The sequence below is a fragment of the Coccinella septempunctata genome, chromosome 2 (assembly GCF_907165205.1).
Source record: "Coccinella septempunctata chromosome 2, icCocSept1.1, whole genome shotgun sequence".
Lineage (NCBI taxonomy): Eukaryota > Metazoa > Arthropoda > Insecta > Coleoptera > Coccinellidae > Coccinella > Coccinella septempunctata.
In genome coordinates, this window is record NC_058190.1 from 17891368 (window position 1) to 17915294 (window position 23927).

Consider the following 23927-nt stretch of genomic DNA (forward strand, 5'->3'; position numbering starts at 1 on the left):
GAAATTAGGTTGGTTTAGGATAAATTCTTCTTCAATGGAACGAACTTTGTGAAACAATCTGTATTTTGATTCAAACGATCGGAGGTCGATCTATAGTCTGTATGAATATCAAACCAGAACTAACTAAAACGGAGAGAAATATCTTATTACTAATTACGCTTATATACAGTATATAAGTTCAAAGAGTAAAGTACATAATATGGTTCTCACAGTCGAAAACTGATGGGGTATGTCATTCAATACTTTGACCGTCAGCAAGGGATTTGTTTTTGCTTCACTCTAGTAAATTTATCTCAACAAGTCAAATTATGTTGCTGCAAATGGCCCTCGAATGAATATTCTTAGCATCTCAGTGACACAATTGAACCACCAGGTGGCGCTCAAGCAAGTGTAGTCGCTTCTTTTACTAACTTCTAACTCTATAATCTTTGAGGATGAGCTTTATGCGTCACGGAGCGTAAACTGCGCCACTTAGTTTTCTACATAGGTACGTTACTAGGCGCTTTTTTTTTTGGTGCTTCATGTATCGGTACAGCTCTGGGCTTCAAGCCCCTGAGCAGTTCCCAAATAAAACGGTTATTAGTCATAGAAATCATATTATATATTACTACTCTAGAATGCTAATCCAGTAGTAAGAAATGCGGCGAAAAATTGACAGTGGTCGTTAATACGAATGCGCATCATTAGTTTATTTTCTAGTAGAACGTTGCCGAGTTTCTGAATATTCTGTCGATCGAATCTTATGAAGAGGGGGCAATTCATGTAACGAAGGTATGTCGGACAACAACGCGTTTTCTTTCAGTCATTTGATTTTTCACTGTTGCACGATCTGCTCAGAGGTAAGAAGTTTTAAGTCACATTTTCTGAAATGTACTTGTGTACTTGTCTATCATTTTAAAAATAATAAATGCAAAAAAAAACAATACTCAATAATACCTCTATCGACAAATTTAGATTATAACACGTTACCTCCGAGATCCCGATATATTTTCATTGAAACCTGCAACATCATTGTACTGATTTTCTAAAACAAAGCATATATAAACACAATTAGTCATCCATGCATGTGTTCAATACCGACTAGAAGTCCTGTATGACATTTATACCAGATAAACAATTCGACTGACATAAGGTAGGAAAGTCTAGGCAACGTTCGAGTTGAAATAAACTAATGTCGCGCATTCGCTTTAACGACAACTGTCAAGTTTTCGCCGCATTTTTTACAACTGGATTAGCATTCTAGAGTAAGTATATATATTATGATTTCTATGTTATTAGTGCACAAACTCCGCGTTATGGAGAGTAGAGAGAAGGAGAACGATCGACGTACTAAAAATGTGTCCCCGAAAACGGGAAACGTAGGATAGGTGTCGCTGCGATTGCAGCGGGTGTCGATAAGGGGTGGGGGTGGGGATGCAAGCATTGCAAGCGTCAATTTGAAATGAACAGCCTTCATTTTATTTTAGGTTATGTGTCATCGTGGTTTTTCTGATGATTTTTCAAATACCTTTCTTCAAATCTATATTAAATATGAGTTCTCTGAATTATATGCAATAAAATACAAGTCGAAATCAATTGATTTGATTGATTTGATTTCAAAAGAAATCACTGATCAAAAAGATTGTACCTACTTTTGTTTATCATGGTTTATTGAAAGCAGCTATGTTAGTTGGTTAACCGTAATCTTCAAAATTATATAAATCTGTAGTGAGGGGTAGTACACATCAAAACAACAAAAGGTAGCAATCTCAAATTTATCACTTAAATATTAGAGTAGATTCTGTTTCCAATACTCAGCTGAGAACCGATATAAACCATATATTATGTTATGCCAACAAAATTCTTCAAGAATATTTACTTCTGAACCATGTAGTTTTATTGGTTAGATATTCTTATTCAGAAGAGTCAACTTCTCACGAGGGATAACAATTTCGATTTCGTTTATAATGAATCCATTATCTTTTTGATATCTTCATCGCAAAAGTGCTCTTGACACACAAATTGATTCGGAGTCGATTCTTGAGAAAAGGTTTTTTTTTCCAATTTTCTCTCAAAAATGCTCTCGGAAATTTTATCTCTTCTCCTTTTCTTTCCGATGCCAAAACACTCTAACACTAGCGCACGCTTCAACATTTCACCATGGTCATATTTATGTTGTTCTCTTATCGAAAATCGAAAATAATAATATTCCTATCATCCGTCACCAGGGAAACAGTTCACTCAGCTAACTACAATTTGTTTGAATCAAAATTTCGCACTCTCGTGATGGCCAGCGCGCCTGTTGGCAAAAGCATGAACTACCCTATTGGTACATATTTTAGGGGACAAAAAATCTGTGGTCTCAAAGCAGCGATCGTTCTCCTTCTCTCTACTCTCCATACTCCGCGTAGAACGTCGGATGATGAGCGGTTAAGCAAAATTGACGAGGGACAAGACCTGGTTTGTGGCTTTTTTGATTATTTGTTTTCAGTTCGAGGTTAACTCGTCGAAGTTTCACTATTTTTTCAAAAGTTATTACCCGATGTTTGGTTGGAAAAAAAACGGTCTACCCCTTCTCTACTTTGAAGACGAAAGACGAAAATTATAAAAATACTAGCTGACCCGGCAAACCTAGTTTTGCCATTTAAATTATTTCTAGGGTAGATAATAATAACTAACTCATCGTGATTGTGTGACAATGTGGCATATGAGTGAAGGAGACGTGCTGTGGATGATATTCCATAAACAAAAATGTGTCGAAAACCTATAAGTACTCTATGATTGCTCGATTGGTCGTAAGAAAAAGGAATGCCTTTTTTTCTGTTCTGTAAAATTTTCTTTGGGAATATTTTGTTATATAAACCTTGCCCTAAAAATAAAAAGAATTGTGCAATTTGGTGCGATCGTTTGAACAATAAAGCATTTTGAAGTAAACCATAGATCCTCTTTTATTAATATAGATTTAATGAGGATTTTATCTGAGACTTCGTAAATAATCCTCTTGGGTAAATGTATATAGAATTCTGATTTTACGAAAATCATAATAAGTATTTGACTAAAATGCTATATTTCCACTTCTCGGCGAGCTACTGAAGTAAACAGAACCTTATCATTTGATTGATCTATTGAAAGATGTGTTCATGAGAAAAATGGTTATTTCACTGTTGAAACCAGAGAGACGCAATCCTATCTTCATTCAAAATCATTCCGTTTTTTTTTTCCATCTAGCCTAACATTAATTCATTATTCATTAACAAACTATCTGAAAACTCAAATTATTCGTCGACTTTCGTTGGAGATAACATTCAAAATCGTTGAAATTGACAACAAAATCAATAATGAAAATCTGGGTTGCGTATGGTGTAAGCTGCTGTTGGGTAGAACATATCACAGGTAGGGGTCAGTCATTTGGAATATTTGGACGCTGTTGTTCCAGTGCCGGGTCTATCTCTTCGGTGTGTCCGTTCTTTCTGACATCAATGTATATCAAATTAGAGTAGACTAGGCTGATCCCATTCATGTCTTCCTATTCATCCTGTTGGGTTCTTGTGCGATTCTCACCATCTCCAGGAACTTTATGTTTCTATCCAATTTTGTGGTATTCCATGTTTGTTCATGCGGTGTTTAGAAGAGTTCTCGTGGTCCGCCAATTCATAGGCACTCCCTCTAGAATCGCTCTTGTGCGCAGTTATGCGTTTACTGAGTGTTCTAGGAGGAACACAGGTGGCTGTGCACTGGCGGACCACGAGAACTCTTCTAAACTCCGCATGAACTACAGAGATGTCACAATTCACAATATTGGACAGAGGTGACAGCACATTTAGCAGAAGAACACAACTCGATGAATAGGTAGACAGACATCAGCCCATCAGTCTACTGTTAGATATGTTGATATACGTTCTGATGCCAGAGAGAAGAGACGAATGAGATGATAGATGTCACCCTTTTTGAAAAATTTTCCATTGCCTTGTTCTTCGGATATAAAAGTTGAATTTTTACATCAATATATTTACAGGTATTCGACAATGTTTCTACACTTCATCTGAAAACACAGAGATGAACGATATTGTTCTCAATAGATGGAATATAAGCTGCAAATGTCCAAGGCTTGGGTACAGGTGGAGTTCTCGCCATGGATTATGTGTAGATATTGATGAATGTGAGGAAAACACTGTGACTTGCAATAGTATCAGTGAAGCATGTTTGAATCTGCCAGGATCTCACAGATGTGTTTGTAAATGGGGTTACTCTTGGAATATGGCTTCGCAAAAATGCGAATATATTAGTTTGCTTTCGGAAGTTCTCACTCGAGAGTGACAATGATAATTGTAACGTATTGTCCTTGCGCATCCACCTGAAATATTTATCACATCTGGAGTATTTGTGAGATTCGCACCCATTCCTAATGTAGAACTGTGAAATTATGGTACTTGTGAATAAATTAGATATCGATAGTTAAACTGATTTTTTCTTAGAATGATCTTCGATAGTTTAACTTACGGCCGGCTTCATAATCAAACCTAAAGCCGCTTTAACTTTAAAGCTTCCTTTAACCCTACTAAAAAAATTTTTTTATTTATTTATTCCCTTCTCTACAATAACAAATTCAGACAGTCCATTTATCAGGTATACATTTCAAAACTAACTTAATAATTCTTTCCTCGAGCCCCAGCAACCCGTCACCTGAGCTCGCGCTCGTGTGTGACCGAATCACGAGAGCCTAAGGTATCTGTGCAAATTAATGCGTTTTACGCAAAATAAATTTACCTTTTTTAAGCAACGTGGGAAAACCGAATAACTGAGAGACCGAGACCAAATATCGTATCATTTCAGAGACAAAAAAAGAACAAACGGCTAAAATTCAGCTAGGTATCAAAAAAACTTCAAAAAATCTTTCGCATTTAATGAAATATAATTCTTCAATTGTGCTTTAAACGACGACAAAGTTGTTTCGTTCAAGATATTTCTTGGCAAGAGGCCATAGAATCTTGGTCCATAATAGAAAATATTCTTCTGAATGAAATTGGTTCTACAAAGGGGAATCACCGGAAGATTTGCTCCTCTCGTTGGGCCAGGAGAACATCTTACTACTAAATTTTTCCTAGTCCAGAGTATCGACCTGTATAAATAAATTTTTCTTACAGTGAAGACATTAGCTTCCTCGTAAAGTGAGGCGGTTGGGTGAAGACGCTCTTTCTTTAATATGATCCTCAAAATGTTATTTTGCATTTTCTCTATGGGATCAAGGGCATTCTTGTAGCAACCACCCCACGCTAACACACAATATCTGAGAATAGACTCGACAAAAGCACCATATATGTACACCAATTTTTTCCTATCCAATATAAATGAAAGTTTGTACATTTTATGGGCCACAATCCTAAGTTTTTTTACCAGGCTATTCACATGCTCTTTCCAGTTTAAATGCTGGTCGAGTTCAACTCCCAGATATTTCACCACGTTGTCTCTAACTATGACACCACAATCACACTCTGTGAAATCCCTGCAGTCCGCCTCATGTATCCTCAAGAAATCAATATTTGGCTGATCTACCATCGTAGCAGAAAAAGTTATAAATTTTGTCTTTGTCTTATTCAGACTTAAGAGACTATTATTCAGGAACCCATATATCATCTGCATTCAGGAAGACGTCTGCCCAAGTTTGACCCTCGAAGATGGCGACAGTATCATCGGCATAAGAAATAACCCTTCCATCAATCCTAAGATCTGCCAAAAGGTTAATATATACCAAAAATAAAATCGGCCCCAAAACGGTGCCCTGCGGGACGCCCATTGAAACCAGAAAAGGGTCACTCTCATGCTGTCCAATTTTCACTACCTGGAACCTTCAATAAAGATAACTACGAAAAAGATTCAGAGCAGTACCCCGGACCCCAACAGCTTCAAGTCTGCTCAACAAAATTTCAAAATTAACAGTGTCAAACGCCTTGGCCAAATCTAAGAAGATGGCCAAGGACTTGTTATTGTTCTTACTTGCTGAAATAATTGATTTCATAAGCTCAAGAATAGCGTCCTCAGCACTGATATCCTTCCGAAAGCCAAATTGATTATCGCTCAAAACTTTATTCTTATTCAGAAAAGTTAGTAATCGAGACTTCAAGCAATGTTCATATATCTTAGCGAAATTGTTAATGAGTGTTATAGGTCTATAATTAGTTGCTTCTTTCTTACAGCCTGATTTATAAATGGGTATTGTGAATGATTCCTTGAAATGTGCTGGTGTCATGCCCCTCTCAAAACATAAATTAATAATATGTGCAAGTGGCCTCAGAATATAAGGATGACAGCTCTTGATAAGTCTCACCGAAATTCCATCTGGACCGGGAGAAGAATTTGATTTTAAATGATTAACTATGTTTGGAATTTCATTCTCCGTTACTGGATTCAAAAACAAAGAATCACAATTATATATGCGTTGAATTGGCACCTCATCAGATTTTCTCAATTTACTTGCCATGTGTTCACCGATACTACTAAAAAATCTGCAGAAATAATTTGCTACATCTTTTTCTGTTGTCAGAGCTTCACCTTGTTCATTTTCTAAAGAAACTTTTGGATTTTTCGTCTTCCTTTCAGTGCCAGTAGCTTGATTAATTGTTTCCCAAACCTTCCTAACGTTATTTTGTGCATCTGAGATTTTTTGTTTATAGAAGTTGTTCTTTGTGATATTTATTAATTTTTTGAGTTGATTTCTAAATGTTCTGTATTCTCTTACCTTTTCCGAATCAGAATTATTCTTCAATCTCTTCTTAAGAAAATCCCTGTGACGTATGGAATTGATCAATCCGAGGGTGATCCATGGTTTCAACTTGCGATTCCTACTTGTTATAACGTTCAACCTCGAATGTAGCTCGACGTACATTTTGAATTTAGACAAAATTGCTCATCACCCACCTGGGGATCCCGTTCCGCGAAAATCTCTTGCCAGTTCTCCCCTGCAAGGGTTCGATTCAACTGTTCATAGTTAATTATTGTTTGTATGTTTAACTTATATTGTTCCTCCTTTCGCTCCTTGAAGCTGAAACTTAGAAAACTCAGAAAAAGCATATTGTGATCAGTTAGATTTAATTTAATCACCGCCGGTTTAACGCCAATGTCTCCTCGACCGGTCCTCACAAATGCATGATCTAAAATAGATGGCTTCTGCGATTCAATATCTCTTGTAGGCTTATTAATATAAGAATTGAACCCAAATCCTTTCAGAAGACCCAAATAATCATTCAAACTAGTCGAAGCAGTTGAAACATCTCTTTCCAATAAATTTATATTAATATCCCCAATGAACAATTCCACCCTCTGCTTTTGAAACTTAATCTGTGATAAAACTTCAGCTAATTCCGATATATACAAGTTTTTATTAATAGAAGGTGGTCTATATGAAGCTATAACTCCGAAAGCAATATCCTCTATATCTAAGGTCATTCTTATTAGTTTAGTCTCTGTTAGTTCAATTATGCTTTCCTCGTATTCGATTGTCTCCCTTATGTACACCACCAAGCCGTCATTCTGATTGATTATAGAATTATTATATAGTACATTGAAATTTGGAAAATTCCACGTCTCCGAGAGAACAATTAAATCTATATTTTCTATACCGTAATCATTCAAATAAATCAATAGTTCATCGAAGTTGTGATTCAAGCTTCTAATATTCAGATGTACAATATTCAAATTATGGTCTCTCGAGACATTTTCAGCCCTTAAGGCTTCCAAGGACTCATATTCTTTGGTCTCAATCTCTTCAGCATTGAGAAATTCAAAATTATCAATCTCTATGGAAATATAAAGTATGAAATTACAGAAAAACAAGCAAATTAATGAACGAGTCTCAAAGTGCCGAAAGCGAACAAAATATGCAAAATTATCCATGACGATTCTCCACATCTTATATGCAAAATTGACAAGCAGATTTAGAAAAGGAAAACAATTTCAGGAAAAAAAAAACATAACAAACAAACAAGGTAAAATAATTTCGACTTTTCGAACCCAGATTATTTCAGATTATTCAGCTCCTCATAGTTTCTTATCTTCTTCACAGCTGCATTGATATTCGCAAAAATAACACCATTGAAAGACCATACATTAGCCCTTCCAAAGACAGTTCTCGTTTCATTCATCAACTCGAGTCGATTTCTTGTTAGATCCTCGCAGACGAACACTTTCCTATCTTTAAACTTCTTGAGGTTCTTCAAGACTGTCATTTCATTCTCATTATTTCCAAATTTAATAATTACTGGTCTATTTTTACCATCCTTTACCTCCTTCCCAATCCGATGAGCCTGTATATCGGAGATAGATATGTTAGGAAGCGAACACTTGAGAACGTCAACAGCCTTATTCAAGATGTTTTCCACTTTCTCATCGGGAATTCCATGTATACAAATATTATTTATTTTTTGAATTTGTTCACTTCTGTCCACCTTTTCTTCAAGAAAGTTGATTTTGGCTTGTAAATTCCGTACAACTTCTTCGGTTTCCCTCCTGTGGTTCTCGAATTTGTCGTTTATCGATTTGAACAAATTCGCAAGAAAATTATCATCGGTAAATACTTCCATGATTGTTTCCTTAATTAGTTGTTTCAACTCGGACTTCTCCTGTTGAGCCCTAGTCGGAGCCATTTTCTACCGTAAAATCTGACTTGATACCTTCTCATTATTTTGTATTAACAAATTTCTGGAGCACGTCACGGATACTTGTTTACTCGGCGAGTGTCATATGGAATTTTCAGTGACAATGACAGTAAAGGAAGCTTTGAGCTTAAAGTGACTTCAAATTTTATTATGAAACTGGACGTTATTTTTTTTTAAATAATCTTCGAAGAACTGAAAACCTTATATTTGGCGACAAGGACTGTGTTGTGGGAAAACCTTGTCAGTAACAAAAATTATGAATAAGGCCAGTGAAAATCACTAAAATCTGGTGAATGCATTATAGTCCAAGAGGCAGCGTCAAAAAAGTCTCTGAATCGAAAGGAGTGAACAGACGAAAGAATCCAGCAGCAATCTACTGAGTTGGAAGAGGACACAATTTAACGACTGGTCGTCGAATTGTCCCAGAAGCAGTGGCAACATCAGCTACTCGAGTGGTGGAATCAGCCCCTGGAAAAACAGATGATATGCGGCCTATAGACCACTTCAGAGGAGGAAGATTACCATGTGAAAGGTGACAACGGTACCTGGAAGGATAGGAGTAGATGGATGCAACCCCTTGTTTCGTTGCTGCAAGGTATGCAAGTACTCCTGACACCAACGCTTCCAGAAGTCCTGCTGAAATCGTTTGACTAGTTGCCAACGAGACAGACGGTTTACAGACACCGAACTGACATCCTTATCAGGAGGAGCGGTGAGGGAGCGGAACACCAGAAAATGCCCTGGTATGAGGGCCTCAAAATCAGAAGGGTCAGACGATAGGAGATACAGAGGACGAGAGTTGAGGATTGCCTCAACCTGAGTGCAGACGGTGAGGAACTCCTCGTAAGTGAGTTTTTGCTCGCCGATAACGCGAGTGAGATGGTGCTTAGCAGATTTGACAGCGGCTTCCCAAAGGCCGCCCAAGTGAGGAATGGAAGGTGGTATGAATCGCCAGTCAGTTCCGGAAGACGAGGCTGTATCACAAAGACTTTGCTGATGTTGTGAAGTAGACAATAAGCGGACAAGATCACGGAGGTAGTTATGTGCACCTACGAAGTTGGTCCCGTTATCCGAAAAAATAACGGCAGAATGACCTCGGCGTGCGACGAAGCGACGATAAGCTGGAATGAAAGCTGGGGTGGACAGCTAAGATGCCAATTCTAGGTGAACCGCTTTGGTAGTGAAACAGATGAAGACAACTAAATATGCCTTGGTGCTAACGACTCCACGCAGTCGTGCACTCGTTACATAAAATGGGCCTGCGTAGTCAACGCCAGTGGTGAGAAAAGCCACAGCAGAGGAGAGCCGCTCAAGTGGAAGGTTGCCCATTGGTTGAATTAGAGGACGGGGTTTGCAGGAAAAGCATTTATTGCACTTGCGCAGATGATTACGCACCACATTACGACCGTCCAAAATCCAATAACGTCGGCGAATGAACGAGTGAGTAGCGAGAGCACCGGCGTGCAGAAGACGAAGATAGGCATCATCGATAATCAGACGAGTGAGATTATCATTTTTTGGCAGAAGCACCGGATGTTTGTGTCGATATGGTGACAGAGAGGATGAAAGGCGACCTCCAACACGCAGTAGTCCATGCTCATCACAAAACAGGTGGAGCTTCATAATAAGCCGATGACGGGAAGACGTCAGCTCAGCTAGCTCCTCAGTAAAATGAACAGATTGGACTAGACGGATCAAACAGATCTCGGCCTCCTGGAGCTCAATAGAGGAGAGGAAACCTGAGCGAGGTAAAGATGGATTACTAGCATTTAGAATGAATCGTCGACAAAAGACAGTCCCACGCTTGTGACGAAGATACGAGGAGAAACGTTCAACCAAGGTGGGTTCATGTGAGATGGCTGCTAACATGAAAGTGGAGGTCGGCTTGGCCTCGACCTCCACTTGTTCAGTTTGAGAGGAATCAACAGAGGAAAGAGGCCACGAAGATGTCGAGCGAAAGCCAAGGAGGACCACGCCATCATAAATGGTGATGATGAATATCCGCGGGCATCAATCCTCGAGAGGCAAAATCTGCTGGCTTGTCCTCAGACAGCACATGCCTCCAGCAATCTGAAGGAATCAAATCCTGGATCTCAGCGACTCGATTGCCAACAAATGTCTTCCACCTGGGACTTTCACCGCGGATCCACGACAAAGCAACATAAGAGTCACAAAAGGCAATACACTCAGTTGTGAGATTCGGCAGAACGCGGGTGGACAGATGATGCATGAGTTTTGCGAGCAGATGGGCACCGCACAGTTCAAGACGAGGCAGGGTCACAGCTTTGCAGGGAGCGATTTTAGATTTGGCCAATAGAAGAGACACGTGGTATTGATCAGATGATGTAGAATTGCGAAGATAGACGACTGCAGCGTAGCCCGACTCAGATGCGTCACAGAAGCCAATCAGCTGATGAACGGAAGACCACACGGCAGGGATGAATCGTGGGATATGAAGTTCTTCCAAGGAGGAAAGCTGGGATTGAATCAATCGCAACCACGAAGGCTGGGCTTCATTCGAAAGAGCTGACGAAAGAAGATCTTGGCGTAGAAGGTGATATGAGCTAACCATCCCAAGCGATCGAAGATTCTAGCCATCTGACTCAGCACAGTCCGTTTGGTGACTGTCCCAGAATCTTGAGACTCGGTTCACGGTCAAGAAGAAGGGGGTCAATAGAAGAAGATTCTCTGCAATGATCAGGAGGAATACCGTCCAGCAGAGAATAATGATTAGAGGTCAGGACAGGACAGGACAGGTGAACAGCCTGTCAAGATATCATCGACATAAATCTCATCTAGCAAGACATGCATTGCAACAGGAAATTTGGCTCCCTCATCCGAAGCCAGCTGCCTAATAGTCCTAAGTGTCCATAGTCCATAGTCCAAAGGTGACAGTGTTCAGACGATAATATTGTAGAGGTTCCTGTTTGGTGAAGCACCAGACTATGCGTTGATAGTCTCTTTGCTCAGGGAGCATCTGAATTTGTAGACCACTCTAATCTTGGTCGGAGGATCATCCGGACGATGTACAGGATGATGAGAAATATAGTGAGGCTCATATTGAGGACAGTCAGATGATTCAGGAACCAATTTCATGTGACTACTGTCGAGATAATCTTGCATGAACTCATTATAAGCGTTGCGAAGATCAGGGTTGTTATCGAGACGATGCTCTAATCGAAGGAACTGCCTGGTCGCCACATTGACGGAGATGCCCAGCTGGCGAGATGACAAGGGGAGACCAACAGTGTATCGACCGGTGGGACCACGGCTGACATCAGCGCGATACATCACCTCACACTTTTTCTCAGCGGGTGTCAAGGGAAGCAGGTCAGGCACCTTATCGAGTTCCCAAAATCGCCAGACGAGGTTAACAACTGATCCGACTGCTGCGGAGAGCTCAGTGGAATGGTGTTGAGATTAGGAACGGCAGAGGGACCCACCATATCAGAAGATAGGATTTGGGAGGACACGTCAGAAGAGTCAAGCCTGTTATTAGAAGAGGGGCAGGTGGACACTGTGCGAAAAGGATCAGGCGGAGAAGGTGATGAAAGAGACAAGGCGGATGACAACCCTGCAGAAGACGATGGGGAGGTATCAGAAGAAGAATTGCAAGCAATCGCTGAGGGTAAGGCATCAGAATGAGAAGACGACGGAGAAGACACAGCAGATGGTGACCCTGTAGAGAATGATGGAGAAGTTATCGGACGCGAAGCCTGATGAGTTCTTCGAGCCTGACTACTGACAGTGTCAGGTGAGAACGAGACATGCTTGGTTGTTTTGCGATCACGAGCATATGGCTCATAAAGTACCCAACCTAAGGTGGTAGATAATGCACCCGGAGGCTCAGACGACGGGCGTAATGTATCAGGGAGAATAAGATGAGAAAGCACATCCGAGTCAATCAACATCCCTATGGTACGAGGAATATAGAAGAGTGGATCAGCTAGGGTGAGATGCTGAAATTCAGGCCACCGGCCATTGAACGCTTTGACAGGAAGGGGATCTATGTGGCTGTCAATAACGTAGGCTTTGATGATCCGATGGGAAGGATCTCCCTGGTGACAGGGGGTGACGTATGCGTATCCTTGGATGCGAAACTGATCCGCGTTACTCAAGGTGCGAAATTGAATAGTTTCAGGATGAATGTGCAGACGAAGCTTGGAGGCCCAATCTCGGGTAATGAGGGTGTGTTGACAACCTGAATCCAAAAGAGCACGACCGAACACGACATTCTGCCGGCTATTAAGACGCATCCAAGCAGTAGGCATGAGGTGGTCGGAATTATTGTTTCGGCGCAAGGAAGATCGTGGAGATGAGTACAGATGACTGGAGAAGAGCAGATGAAAGGACGACAAAGGATGTTTGCTCATTGGGGTTAGATGACGACGAGATGATAGTCAATCGGTACCGCTTCCGGAGGTGGGGCAAGAGTGACGAGACGGAGGAGCCAGGGACGCTCGAGACGGTGCAGAACCCCCCCCCCCTAGAGATGACAGCGTGGATTGGAGACCTGGACCCGGCAGGAGGCAAAGAAGAACATTGGTCCGTCGAGGGAGGAATCTCTTCCGTGTGGAAAGCTGAAAGGGGCGAGGTGGTAGTTGCCAAGTGGAGGATCGTATGGTGGCGTTGCCCGCACGTGTAACAACACTGATCCGAACAGCATGCAACAGTACCATGGAAAGCCGACATACAGTTTATACACAATTGCCTTTCAGTCACGAAAGCTCGCCTCTGGTGGATGTTCATGGCCTTAAATTCTATTCTCGACACTGGCGAATGAAGTGATTCGCGGAGCAATACACACAGGCTGAGGACGAACTAGATGAAGCAGAGGGGCGTACTACAGCATATGCATGGGTGCGAGAGGATGGACCAGGGGATACTTGAGCAGACGATATAGGAACAGACGCTGAGGCGGCTGGTGATTGAGGTCTTGACGATCTCCTGGGCGCAGACGATCGAGCCGAGGTGAGAGTAGAACTTTCCAACACTCGCAACTGTCGATTGATGAATTCGATCAGTTAAACAAGAGTGGGAAAATCATCAGAGGATAACTGCCCTTCGAACAACTGGCGAGATGGTTCATCGAGGTTACGCAATGACATAGAGAACAGAAGATAGTCTGCCAGATCTGATATTGGCAGCGCCTTGATGGCATTCATGGCGTTCTGATGGGTGGTGATGAACCGCTTCAATTGTGGCAAAGAAGACACAGATGCTGGCCGGGACTCTAAAATCTGGTTCACGTAAAGATCTGCCAGACGCCGGGGATTTTGGTAGCGGGAGTGAAGGGCCTGATAAGCCAGAAGATAGTTGGCCGAATTCATCTCGAATCCGGAGATCACTGATGCGGCCTCACCGGAAAGAGCCGACGACAGCAGATGAAATTTCTGAATGGGCGCCAGGGAGATACTTTGGTGCACTAGGGCGTCGAAGAGAGCAATAAATCCGGGCCATTCCTCGATTTTACCGGAAAAGCAGGGCAACTCAACCCGAGGAATCGGAAGCTCAACCGACGATGAGGAAGGCGCGGCAACAGACGAAGATGCCGTTATGCGGCTGTGGGCGGCACGAATATGCAGGCAAGTTTTGAAGAATGCTGCAAATTTGGAAGGTGAATCGTCACGCTCAGACTCCTCCAACTGAGAGTTGAGTCTGACTATCAAGTCATCAGCTTCATTGAATGATTTTTCCACCCTGGTCAATTCAGTCAGGCACATTTTAGCTCCCTGGACTTCAGTGGTCAAACCCTTAACTAAATTGAGCAGGGTGGAAGCTGCGGCGAATGCGTTCTCGCGCTTAACCATCGACTCGGCGATAGAGGCCTTCAATTTGTCTATCGACGGTATTCCGACCTTGCTGAACGACCCCGGTATGTAAAAAGATGAAAAGAATAAAATTATTCACGGGGATTTCGAAGAAGCAATGAACAGACGATTGATTGTTTGTCAGTGAAGATAATAAACAGATGACGTTGAATGCAACACTCGAAATCACAATAATAACACTGTGAAATTGCAAGTATTTCAAGATGCGAATTTACTTCGAAGGAATTCCGAAATAACTACTTGAAGCACACGCTTATCGTTGAAGATTAAAACAGATAACAGCGCGATTAGGATTGCCGTGTAGTTAATTCAATTGATTTATCCGAATAAACTAAATGATGAGTTTGAAATTAAATAATCAGATAAACAGAAATGGAAAAATAGACTGAATTTAGGGGATTTTAGATTACTTCCCGCAAATGAGTTTGCGATCAACTTCAGATGACTTATAGATATTGAGCAACTGAACAAGTGAAAATGCTCTTACCTACCCTAACTGGGTGAAGTCTAAACTCAGATGAATCTCCACTGGTCCGGTATCAGAATAGGGGTTCCTAAGGGAAGGGAAACACGGAACCAACCCTTCTTCTGCACTTAGCCCTGTGGCACGATAGATGAAGTGTAACGCTAGAACTCCGGCTAGCTCGAAGTTCCGGTTCTAACGTACAATAAATTTGTAAGGAAAACAATAAAAGGAACTCACCAATAATTTCCTTCTTCTCTACTTGAATGAGGGTTAATAACAAGATGATATTATATTTTCTCCCTTGCTTTTATTTATAGTCGCCAAATCACATCGATATCAAAATTTCTAAGTCTAGTTGTTAGTTTGTGTTATTCTATCTCTCTCTTCACTATCAAATACACAATTCAAACGTGTTTCTTCAAGAGGTAAATAGGTATAAAATCTAAAACTTTACTATCTTTTGTAAATTAATACACAGGCGAAATTGCACCAAGATTTAATTGAGGTATACTTAGCGTGAATATGGGCGAAACGGCACAAACGTAAGGGGTGGCAACGTCCCCGGTGAGTGGCGATGTACCAAGGTGAACTGGGTGTACCTTGGCGGTCGAGAGGTCCGCAAAATCGGGCCCAAAGTCGGCAAATCGGCCCAAAATTAGCAATCGGCCAATCGGACTGGCGCTTCCACAGAAATCGCACTCGTAGCGCTACAATGTTAAAGTTTAAAAAAAACAATCCAACTATCAAGTACTTCGGTTACCTTATTATTATTGAAATCCAAATTAATTGAATGAATGGTGATCTCTTCACCTTCTCAATACTTCTCTTCCTTGAAATAAATTTATAACAGATCCCACACTTGTGGTTGCAGAAATTTTCTACCGCTTTTTTATTTATCTCGTGAAGACGGAGCATCCAAAATAATAATGAGCCGAGAAAAGGATTTATTCCGGTCCGACCATTCGCGACCTGCGCTCGAATATTAGCGATCCTTGCGCACCTTCGCACGAATCTACAAACGTTCAAATTTAAACGTTACAGAAGGACACGCGGCAATTCACTCAAAGTTGCTCAATAATACTTTGATTCACTCAATATAGAGAGATGACGATGGTGCGATAATTTCGGCGATTTATAAGAAGATTATTTAGGTTTTCGAAAAAAGGATTTCGGCGCGTCCGGCGATGATCCGAATTAATTGTCGTGACTGACGGAATTTCCAGCCGTAGTCAGTAGGAGATAGCTCCGTTGGAATTTGACGGTGTGCATTACGCCAAATATTTGTAATAAAGCTCGCTCTCAAGAACTGACCCATCTACATTCCTTATTTTTTATTTTTTTTTATTTTAAAAGGATCGTTTGTGGTTCTAAGACGTCTTTGAAAATAAAACGAATCCAGCCTTGACAATTTATTTTTTTTTTCAAGCCGTATAAATGGCAAACAAATTCTTGAACCTGATTGAACATATTATTCTGGTTGCTTTCATCTGCAAGTCCAAGGTCAGCGAATGTTTTTCGAAAATCTTCACTTTGCTTCATTATCATTATTATTCAGTCAAATTATGTAGTCTAGGAAGAGCATTGCAAACAGAATTTCCTAATTTTTGATGCATTCTACTGACATTAATCATCCTCTGATGATTTCCAGTCCCAAATTCAAACAACGCGCATTAAAGCTGACTGGCTCGTTGTGTCCCGATTGGATGTAGACTGACTATCATAATTTTGATTAACATACCAAAATACAAAAGTTTATGAAGTTTCAGCCTTAAGAAATTGATTTTATTATGTCGGTGATCACGACAAGTTTGGCAGCGCACCTGAGGCACATGTTCTAACATCCACTTGACTGACCGCAGTATTTGATTGTATATTATGATTGTAATCACCTAAGAAAAAACCAGGCTTATTAAATTCATAGACTTTTTTTGGCTCTGCCTCTCCGTCAAGAACTATTGAACTGAAATTCAACATGTGCATCTCAATTCGAAAACTGTGTACAGTTTCGAGATTTGCGTCAAATAGATCGTATAGTTCTTTAGGAATTGAAATCAAACTTTTTCGAATCGACCACTGAAATCCCAATTCCTATCAGAACTATCGAACCGAAATTCAACATTCACATCTCAATTCGAAAACCATGTATAGTTTCAAGATTTGGCTTAGATTGATCCAACAATTCCATAGGAATTGAAATCATACTTTGTCAAATCGATCACTGAAATCTCAATTCCTATCAGAAATATCAAACTGAAATTCAACATGTGCATCACAATTCGACTGTGTACAGGGTGGGCAAATTTCGATGTTTTAGCACTACTGTTTTTAAACCAGAGGAGATGGACAAAATCTGATACCCCATTTTCGTTCTCTTTTTCAGAGAAGCTAATAATAGTAGTAGTCATTTTTGACCACTTTCTTTTTTTTCCGAGTTAAAAGCAAAAATTGGAAAACTGGCGATATCGAAATAAATTTATATATCCGCTTATACTGATGATAGAGATCTGAAATTGAAACATTATACAGGCACTTTTTAACTCGGCTTTTAAGCAGGATTTATAATTACGAAGCTATGAGCCAAAGTTATGTTTTTTCAAATTTGAACACTAGATTTCTGTGCAATGTTTTGAAAGACCAATTTTTATTGATTTCAAAAATATATATAATAGTTCATTCAAGAATGACTGACATCCCACTAGGCCTTGAAAGTCCAGACGAAATTCAATTACCTACATTGAAATAGGTATGTACATTGTTATTTACATTGAAAGAACTCTCTTTACTTGAGAGGTAGGTACCGAATTGTTGTAGATATTAAAAAACTTTATTTTTAATGCGGATAAATTCAGATGCATACCACCCGACGATATGAATATCGACAAGTGTTACGATCTGAATTGAGCTAGCCAATTTGTCATCGTCAAGGCTCCCAAATGGAGTACGCTCCACCGAAGAAAAGCAGATGCTGACCATGGTTTCGGCCTCATTTGGCCTCATCAGAGCAACATAGCATTTTTCCACGGTGGAGAACGTTTGGAATTGATGGAACTTTATTCAATGTTGTCATGTTCTAGTGGGTATTATTTACCCACAGCGCCATCCAACATGAAACGGTATCCGATTCAATCCCCCCCAGATAGAAACCAAGACGAAGACAATAGCATATGTCCCATATTTTCCCTAGTTCAGTACGCCGATTCGCCTTTGCGAACGTCGGACGTATGATAAACTGAGAAGTCTGAGACGCGCTCGGTTCACGGCAGAGTACGATGCCGGCGGTACAATAATGAAATTTATCCGCATTATTTTATTCATTGCCTCCCCGTTTAGGCGTGATAATTCTTCATTTTTATTTTTAATATTTTACAATTCCTTCATTGTAGTACCTTGTGATGAACGACATTTTCAGTTTTTTTTCCAAGTGCGAGAAGGGCAAGAAGGGCAGAAGGTTTGCCGACTCCTGAACACGCAACATACAACTGGCCATGAGAAAAACAACTATTTTCTAGATTTGAGCCACACACAGCCAAGGACTGGCCTTGCGATTTGTTGATTGTCATAGCAAACGCAAGACGAATGGGAAATTGAATTCTCTTGAACTCAAATGGCATTTCTGTTGGGATCATCGGAATTCTGGAAATAAGAACTTCCTCACTTTTACACTTTCCTTTGAGTATCGTGCAATGAATCACGTTACTTTTAAGTTGTTTCACCACCAAACGTGTTCGGTTGCATAATTTTGGCTGGTTAAGATTTCTCAACATAATGACAACTGATCCAAACTTCAGTTGTAAATTGTGTGGTGGCAAACCTGGTTAATCCAATGAGTTCAAAATTTCAATAGAATAATTTGTAGTTCCATTCTCGTTTGTTGCACCATCTATAGATTTAAAACAAAGCAGTGGACCAATAAATCCACTCTTATTCTTTGCCGCAAGAAAGGCTCGTTCACTCAATCAATTCAGGTTTTTGTGGTTGGCACTTATATTTGGAAATCCTTTGCTTATGAGCTCATCCTTGGTTGATACAAAAGTGCAGAAATTTGGAGGAAATGATATCAAACCTGTTGATCGATCGACCGGAACACGGTCATTACCTATATCCAGCAATTGTTCAGAAAAAATTCTGGCAGATGGATCACTCAACAATGTAACCCGCATGTTTGTAGTTAATTGTAGTTTTGGCACTTAGCGCCACAAACTTGATGATTTTAGGCAAGCATTAATTTCATGGGCAGCCATGGATATTGGAATGACCGGTAATGTTTTTAGGAAGTCACAAGACAAGACCAAAACATCTTGAATCATTGTGCAAGTCTTTCATGGTCTGATCGAGTTCTTCCAATGCTCATTTATGTGCCATTGTGCATTCATCCCATATAATTATTTTACTTGCAGTCAGAACCTTTGCCACTGCTGAGTGCTTCGCAATATTGCGTGTTGGGTACTCAACTGTCTGCAGGTTTAACGGTGACTTAAATGCAGAATGAGCTGTTCTGCATCCATATAGCAACGTGGCTGCTATCCCAGAAGAAGCGACTGCTACTGCAATTTCCGATTTTGCTCGAACAGAGGCAAAACTTATTGAGATTAGTAAAGTTTTACCAGTTCTACCGGCGGCATCAAGGAAAAATAAGCCCCCATTCCCTTCTTGAATTGTCTTCATTATCCTATCATAAACTCCTTAACTTAAATTGGTTTAAGGCATTTCGATCCTACTCTCGTTCACGTTCCAATTCTCTATTGAACATGTCGTTAGTTCCACGATGAGGCGATGGCATTCCCAACTTAACCAAGAAACTGCAAAACATGAGATAACGAAGGTCTTCGATCAAAATCAAAGCCTGGTTATGGATCTCCACATTTACCTCTAGATTAGGATTGCCTGATGTGACACGAATATGATGTAATATATTTTCTGATATGTCATCTCTGTACTTATTCCACAGTTCACATAGATTCGATGGGAAGCAGGCTGAAATAATGGTGGCAAATAATGTGCGAATCTGGCTTGCAGATGCAGAAACAATTGCTTCAGCGATTGTTATATCCCAATGAGTATCGTTTTCGAGCAGATTGAGCTCTTGACATGCAGCACGAAATGTTGGATACACAACACCATCGACAGTTCGAAGAGACTCGAAAGATGTCGGCCCACGAACGTTCACCAGCAATAATCGTGAGTAGAACATTCGTCATTTTTCGGATGAACTGTGTAAATGCGACCAAGAGCATCAGTTGAACGCACATCTGGATGGTTGGGCCCCACATTACCTTGTCTTCGACGAATTTTTTTGAAGAAGCATTCCAAGTATAATAGCATGGCATCTCAGAGTAAAGTAATGTTCGTGCAAATGGATCACTTTGGCATATGGAAAAAAACTGGTCAATAATGTTGCTGGTGGTGTTTCAGCTCGTTGAACCATATTTGTAGAATTGAAATACACTTTTTGTCCATTTTCCAGATGAACTGCCAGGTGTACAACAGTCAGATAACGTTCATGTATTGGAAATGAAAATATCCGTCAAATTGCCTCATTGCAGCTGACATATCGACCAATTCGATACTGCGTGATCTCATCATTGGTATTGGGATTTTTTACACCAACAACCGCCATATCACTGCCTTTTGTAACATATTTACAGATATATTTGATTGACTTCACTGAATTGCAGTACTGTACATTGCAATGGGCCTTGAATGTTTTCGAAAGAAGTGGTGAATAAGGAACAATCCAAGTATTATCGATCATAACATCATTTCCATTAACTCTCCCCATAGTGGTTCTGCCGTTATCTTCAGGTGATCGACGGCGATACAGTGGATAACCATCGTTGCCAGTGATAGAGTCCGGAGTGAAATCTCTTGGATAACGCTTTGAACATTTTCCATTAACCATGCATGGTGATCGGGGATGAATCATGCTAGTAACTACAATATGATGCAGTTCAGGATCATTCACATGATCAGGAATCTCGGCACATATAACGTCATCTATCTGTTCTGGTCGAATTCTTTCTACTAACCAGATGAGAATGTGTGCATGTGGCAGGCCTCGTTTTTGCCATTCAATTGATTACATCCAGAATGGAGCATCCCATTAGCGACTGTTCACGCCAGTTGAACGCAAAGAAAATTCCAGTATTTTCAATATTTTAAATTGAATAGTTTGAAATCTACATTTATTCATTTTCGGTTCGAAGCGACCGAAATAAATATTAATAACAGCTGTGAGATGTTTGTCCCCTCACCTATCCTAATAAAGATTGAAAATGCATGCATGTTTCAATCTCGATAATTCAGTATGCATCTTTACGTAGGGAACGAAAGATGCCATATATCCATAATTTCCAATTACGAAATTTTCAATTCGGAAAATCGAAATTCCTGTTTCCATTCAGAATACAATTTCAATGTGAAATTGAGTTCATTCAAAGAACATTAGTTTAATTTGTGATCAAAATTAAACTCAAAACTAGTGTGTGGAGTTTTTTTCACCTCTTCAGTGACGTGAATGGTGAATACCACAAGGATAATCGAAGTTTCATCAACTAGTTTGCAGCATTTCATTACAAGGATTTTCCACCTCCGTTCAGTTTGTCGAGCTCGATACATCTGCTTCTGGGGCGTGAGTACTGCTTAGATCTCTTTTCTTCAAGTTCAGCCCCTTAAGGGTAAGCAACCACTTTTGTTAATGATAATTTCATTTGTCCTTATTCGTGAAGTGTTGTTACTCTGTATTTACTCAAATTGAATATACAGTCCACTAATTTCATAATTCTATAAAAAATATTGCAACTGAATTTTCGAATAAGGTTGAACCACGTTTAGTTCTTTTAACTGGACAACACAAAATTTGGTCCTTCGGGCTGGATATTCAGTGCCCTTTGTTAATTTCTTTCAGAAATATCAATTTTTGTTCAGAATATCCATTTCGTGCCCACCATTTTGATTCAAATCATTGATATTCAACACAAGCCGGTAACATTTATCACAGCTGATGTTAATTTATAGACTTTCACATCTGTTTCCATCAAAGTATTATAACATATTTGCGTTGTTTATTGGTGTTATTCATTTTAGTTCGACTGAATTTTAACAATCTTGCATACGCCACCCAAAACCGATACAGGCAGTAATATCATGAATAAATTAGTTGATAAGAGATCTAATGTTTTCTCCATCGCTAGCATATGAAGCTCTGAAATCTCGTTTCAAAAATCCGCGACTGTTAGCTACCATGTATCTGAATAATATTTTCCATTACTAGACTTCTACGAACAGTTCAGCATCGAATCTTAAAGAATTTTTGAATGGTCATCAGGTTTCTGTTAACGCGAAAAAGGCTTTAAAATAAATAATTTGGAAGATTTCTTATTTTTCTCACTAGCACTTCGTAATCTTGATACTTATACGAGAAAATCATTCGAAAACCAATTAGGTTCATTGGAAATTCCAGAATACAAAACATCAAAAGCTTTCCCAACTCAATAATTAAAATCTCAAGAATATTGTGAACAAAACACGTCAAAAGCAGCAATTTCAAATCGATCAGTAAGTTTCAATAAGAATAGGAGTCAAAATGTGTTAATAACCAATTCTTCATCCGCTTCAAAAATTCAAAATCACAATGTTCATGCAAAGTTCGAAAATTTTTGCTGTCCAAAATGTCATGATTCACACCCTTTGTTCGTCTGTCCTTCCTACACTGCTATGTCTAGAAAAGATAAATTCGATTTTTTGCGAAATTCCATCCGGTGCTTCAATTGCCTCGGTCTTCATGACTTCAAAGATTGTCGTCCAAAAAGTCATGTGAAGTGTGCGAATCAAATCGACATCACATTAGTCTACATCCCGAAACCGAATTTCTTGATAATAATTCCGTCTCTGAAAACCTTCAGAACGGTACCTAATGCGTCGAGTAGTTCTGATCCCCGGGTGAATAACAATTCTCAATCAACTTCTTTCAGCGATACCTTTAGTTCATATCACGTCAATAAGAAATGTAAGTCAATCGGTCAGGTATTATAAGGTACTGTACAAGCGAAAATAAAGGCCGTTGATGGCTCAGGTTGTTTTGAACGACATATATGTCGATGACATTATCACAGGGGCGTTTGACGTGCATCAAGCAATAGAGCTGCGAAATGAACTTCGGGATTATTAAAAAAGGATGCTTTTCGTTGGAAAAATGGTCTAGCAACCGTCCTGAAGTTTTGACAAGGGTCAAATGCCGATTATATTGAGTCTCAGGTTAGTTTCAATGACGATTCCGTGGGAATCAAAATTTTAGGATTGGGATGAATACCCAAAACTGATTCATTCTGCTTCAGTGTTGATAGATTCGGTGATACGGCCACCAAAGATCAGTCCTATCTTATATAGCCCGCATTTTCGATCCGCTTCGATTTTTGGCTCCCGTTGTAGTTTCCATGAAACTGTTAATGCAAAAAATGTGGGTGGAAAACTTAGGCTGGGATGAATCTATGTCCACTTCTTGTACTGATGAGTGGTCGAGTATAATAGACAATATTCACTTATTATCGACTATAACAATTCCTCGTTGTATTATTTCCTGGCCTCGATGTGAAGTAGTTTTAGCTGGTTTTTGCGATGCATCAGAGAAGGCTTACGCGGCCGCTGTGTACCTTTCAGTGTCTATAGATGGTTGCATCTCATCACATTTCTGGGCTGCTAAAACTAAAGTAGCTCCACGAAAAATCTTGTCGGTTCCTCGGTTGGAATTAGCAAGTGCGGTTTTATTAGCGAAACGAGTCAGAAATATTTTATATCATAAATTTCTTGTCATAATCACAGAAGTCCGTTTATTTTACGATTCTCGAATCGTACTTACGTGGATATCTACGCCCTCACATCAACTTAAAACTTTTGTCGGGAATCGTGTTGTGGCGATAAACGATTATGTTCCCGATGCGTCCTGGTATCATATCCCTACAAAGTCAAATCCTGCTGATTTAGCCACACAGGGTCTAACATCTC

General features: G+C 39.9%; 1 protein-coding gene across 1 annotated transcript; it reads right to left on the reverse strand.

The window, feature by feature from the left end:
• Nucleotides 1–13654: 13654 nt before the first annotated feature.
• Nucleotides 13655–14440, reverse strand: LOC123307047. Its single transcript, XM_044889249.1, has one exon. It carries the CDS (start codon nucleotides 14438–14440, stop codon nucleotides 13655–13657), a length of 786 nt encoding a protein of 261 aa, XP_044745184.1.
• Nucleotides 14441–23927: the final 9487 nt, after the last annotated feature.

Bases quoted from the DNA above. Each gene is read 5' to 3' on its own strand.
- LOC123307047 (XM_044889249.1), bottom strand. From the start codon at position 14,440: ATGGTTAAGCGCGAGAACGCATTCGCCGCAGCTTCCACCCTGCTCAAT.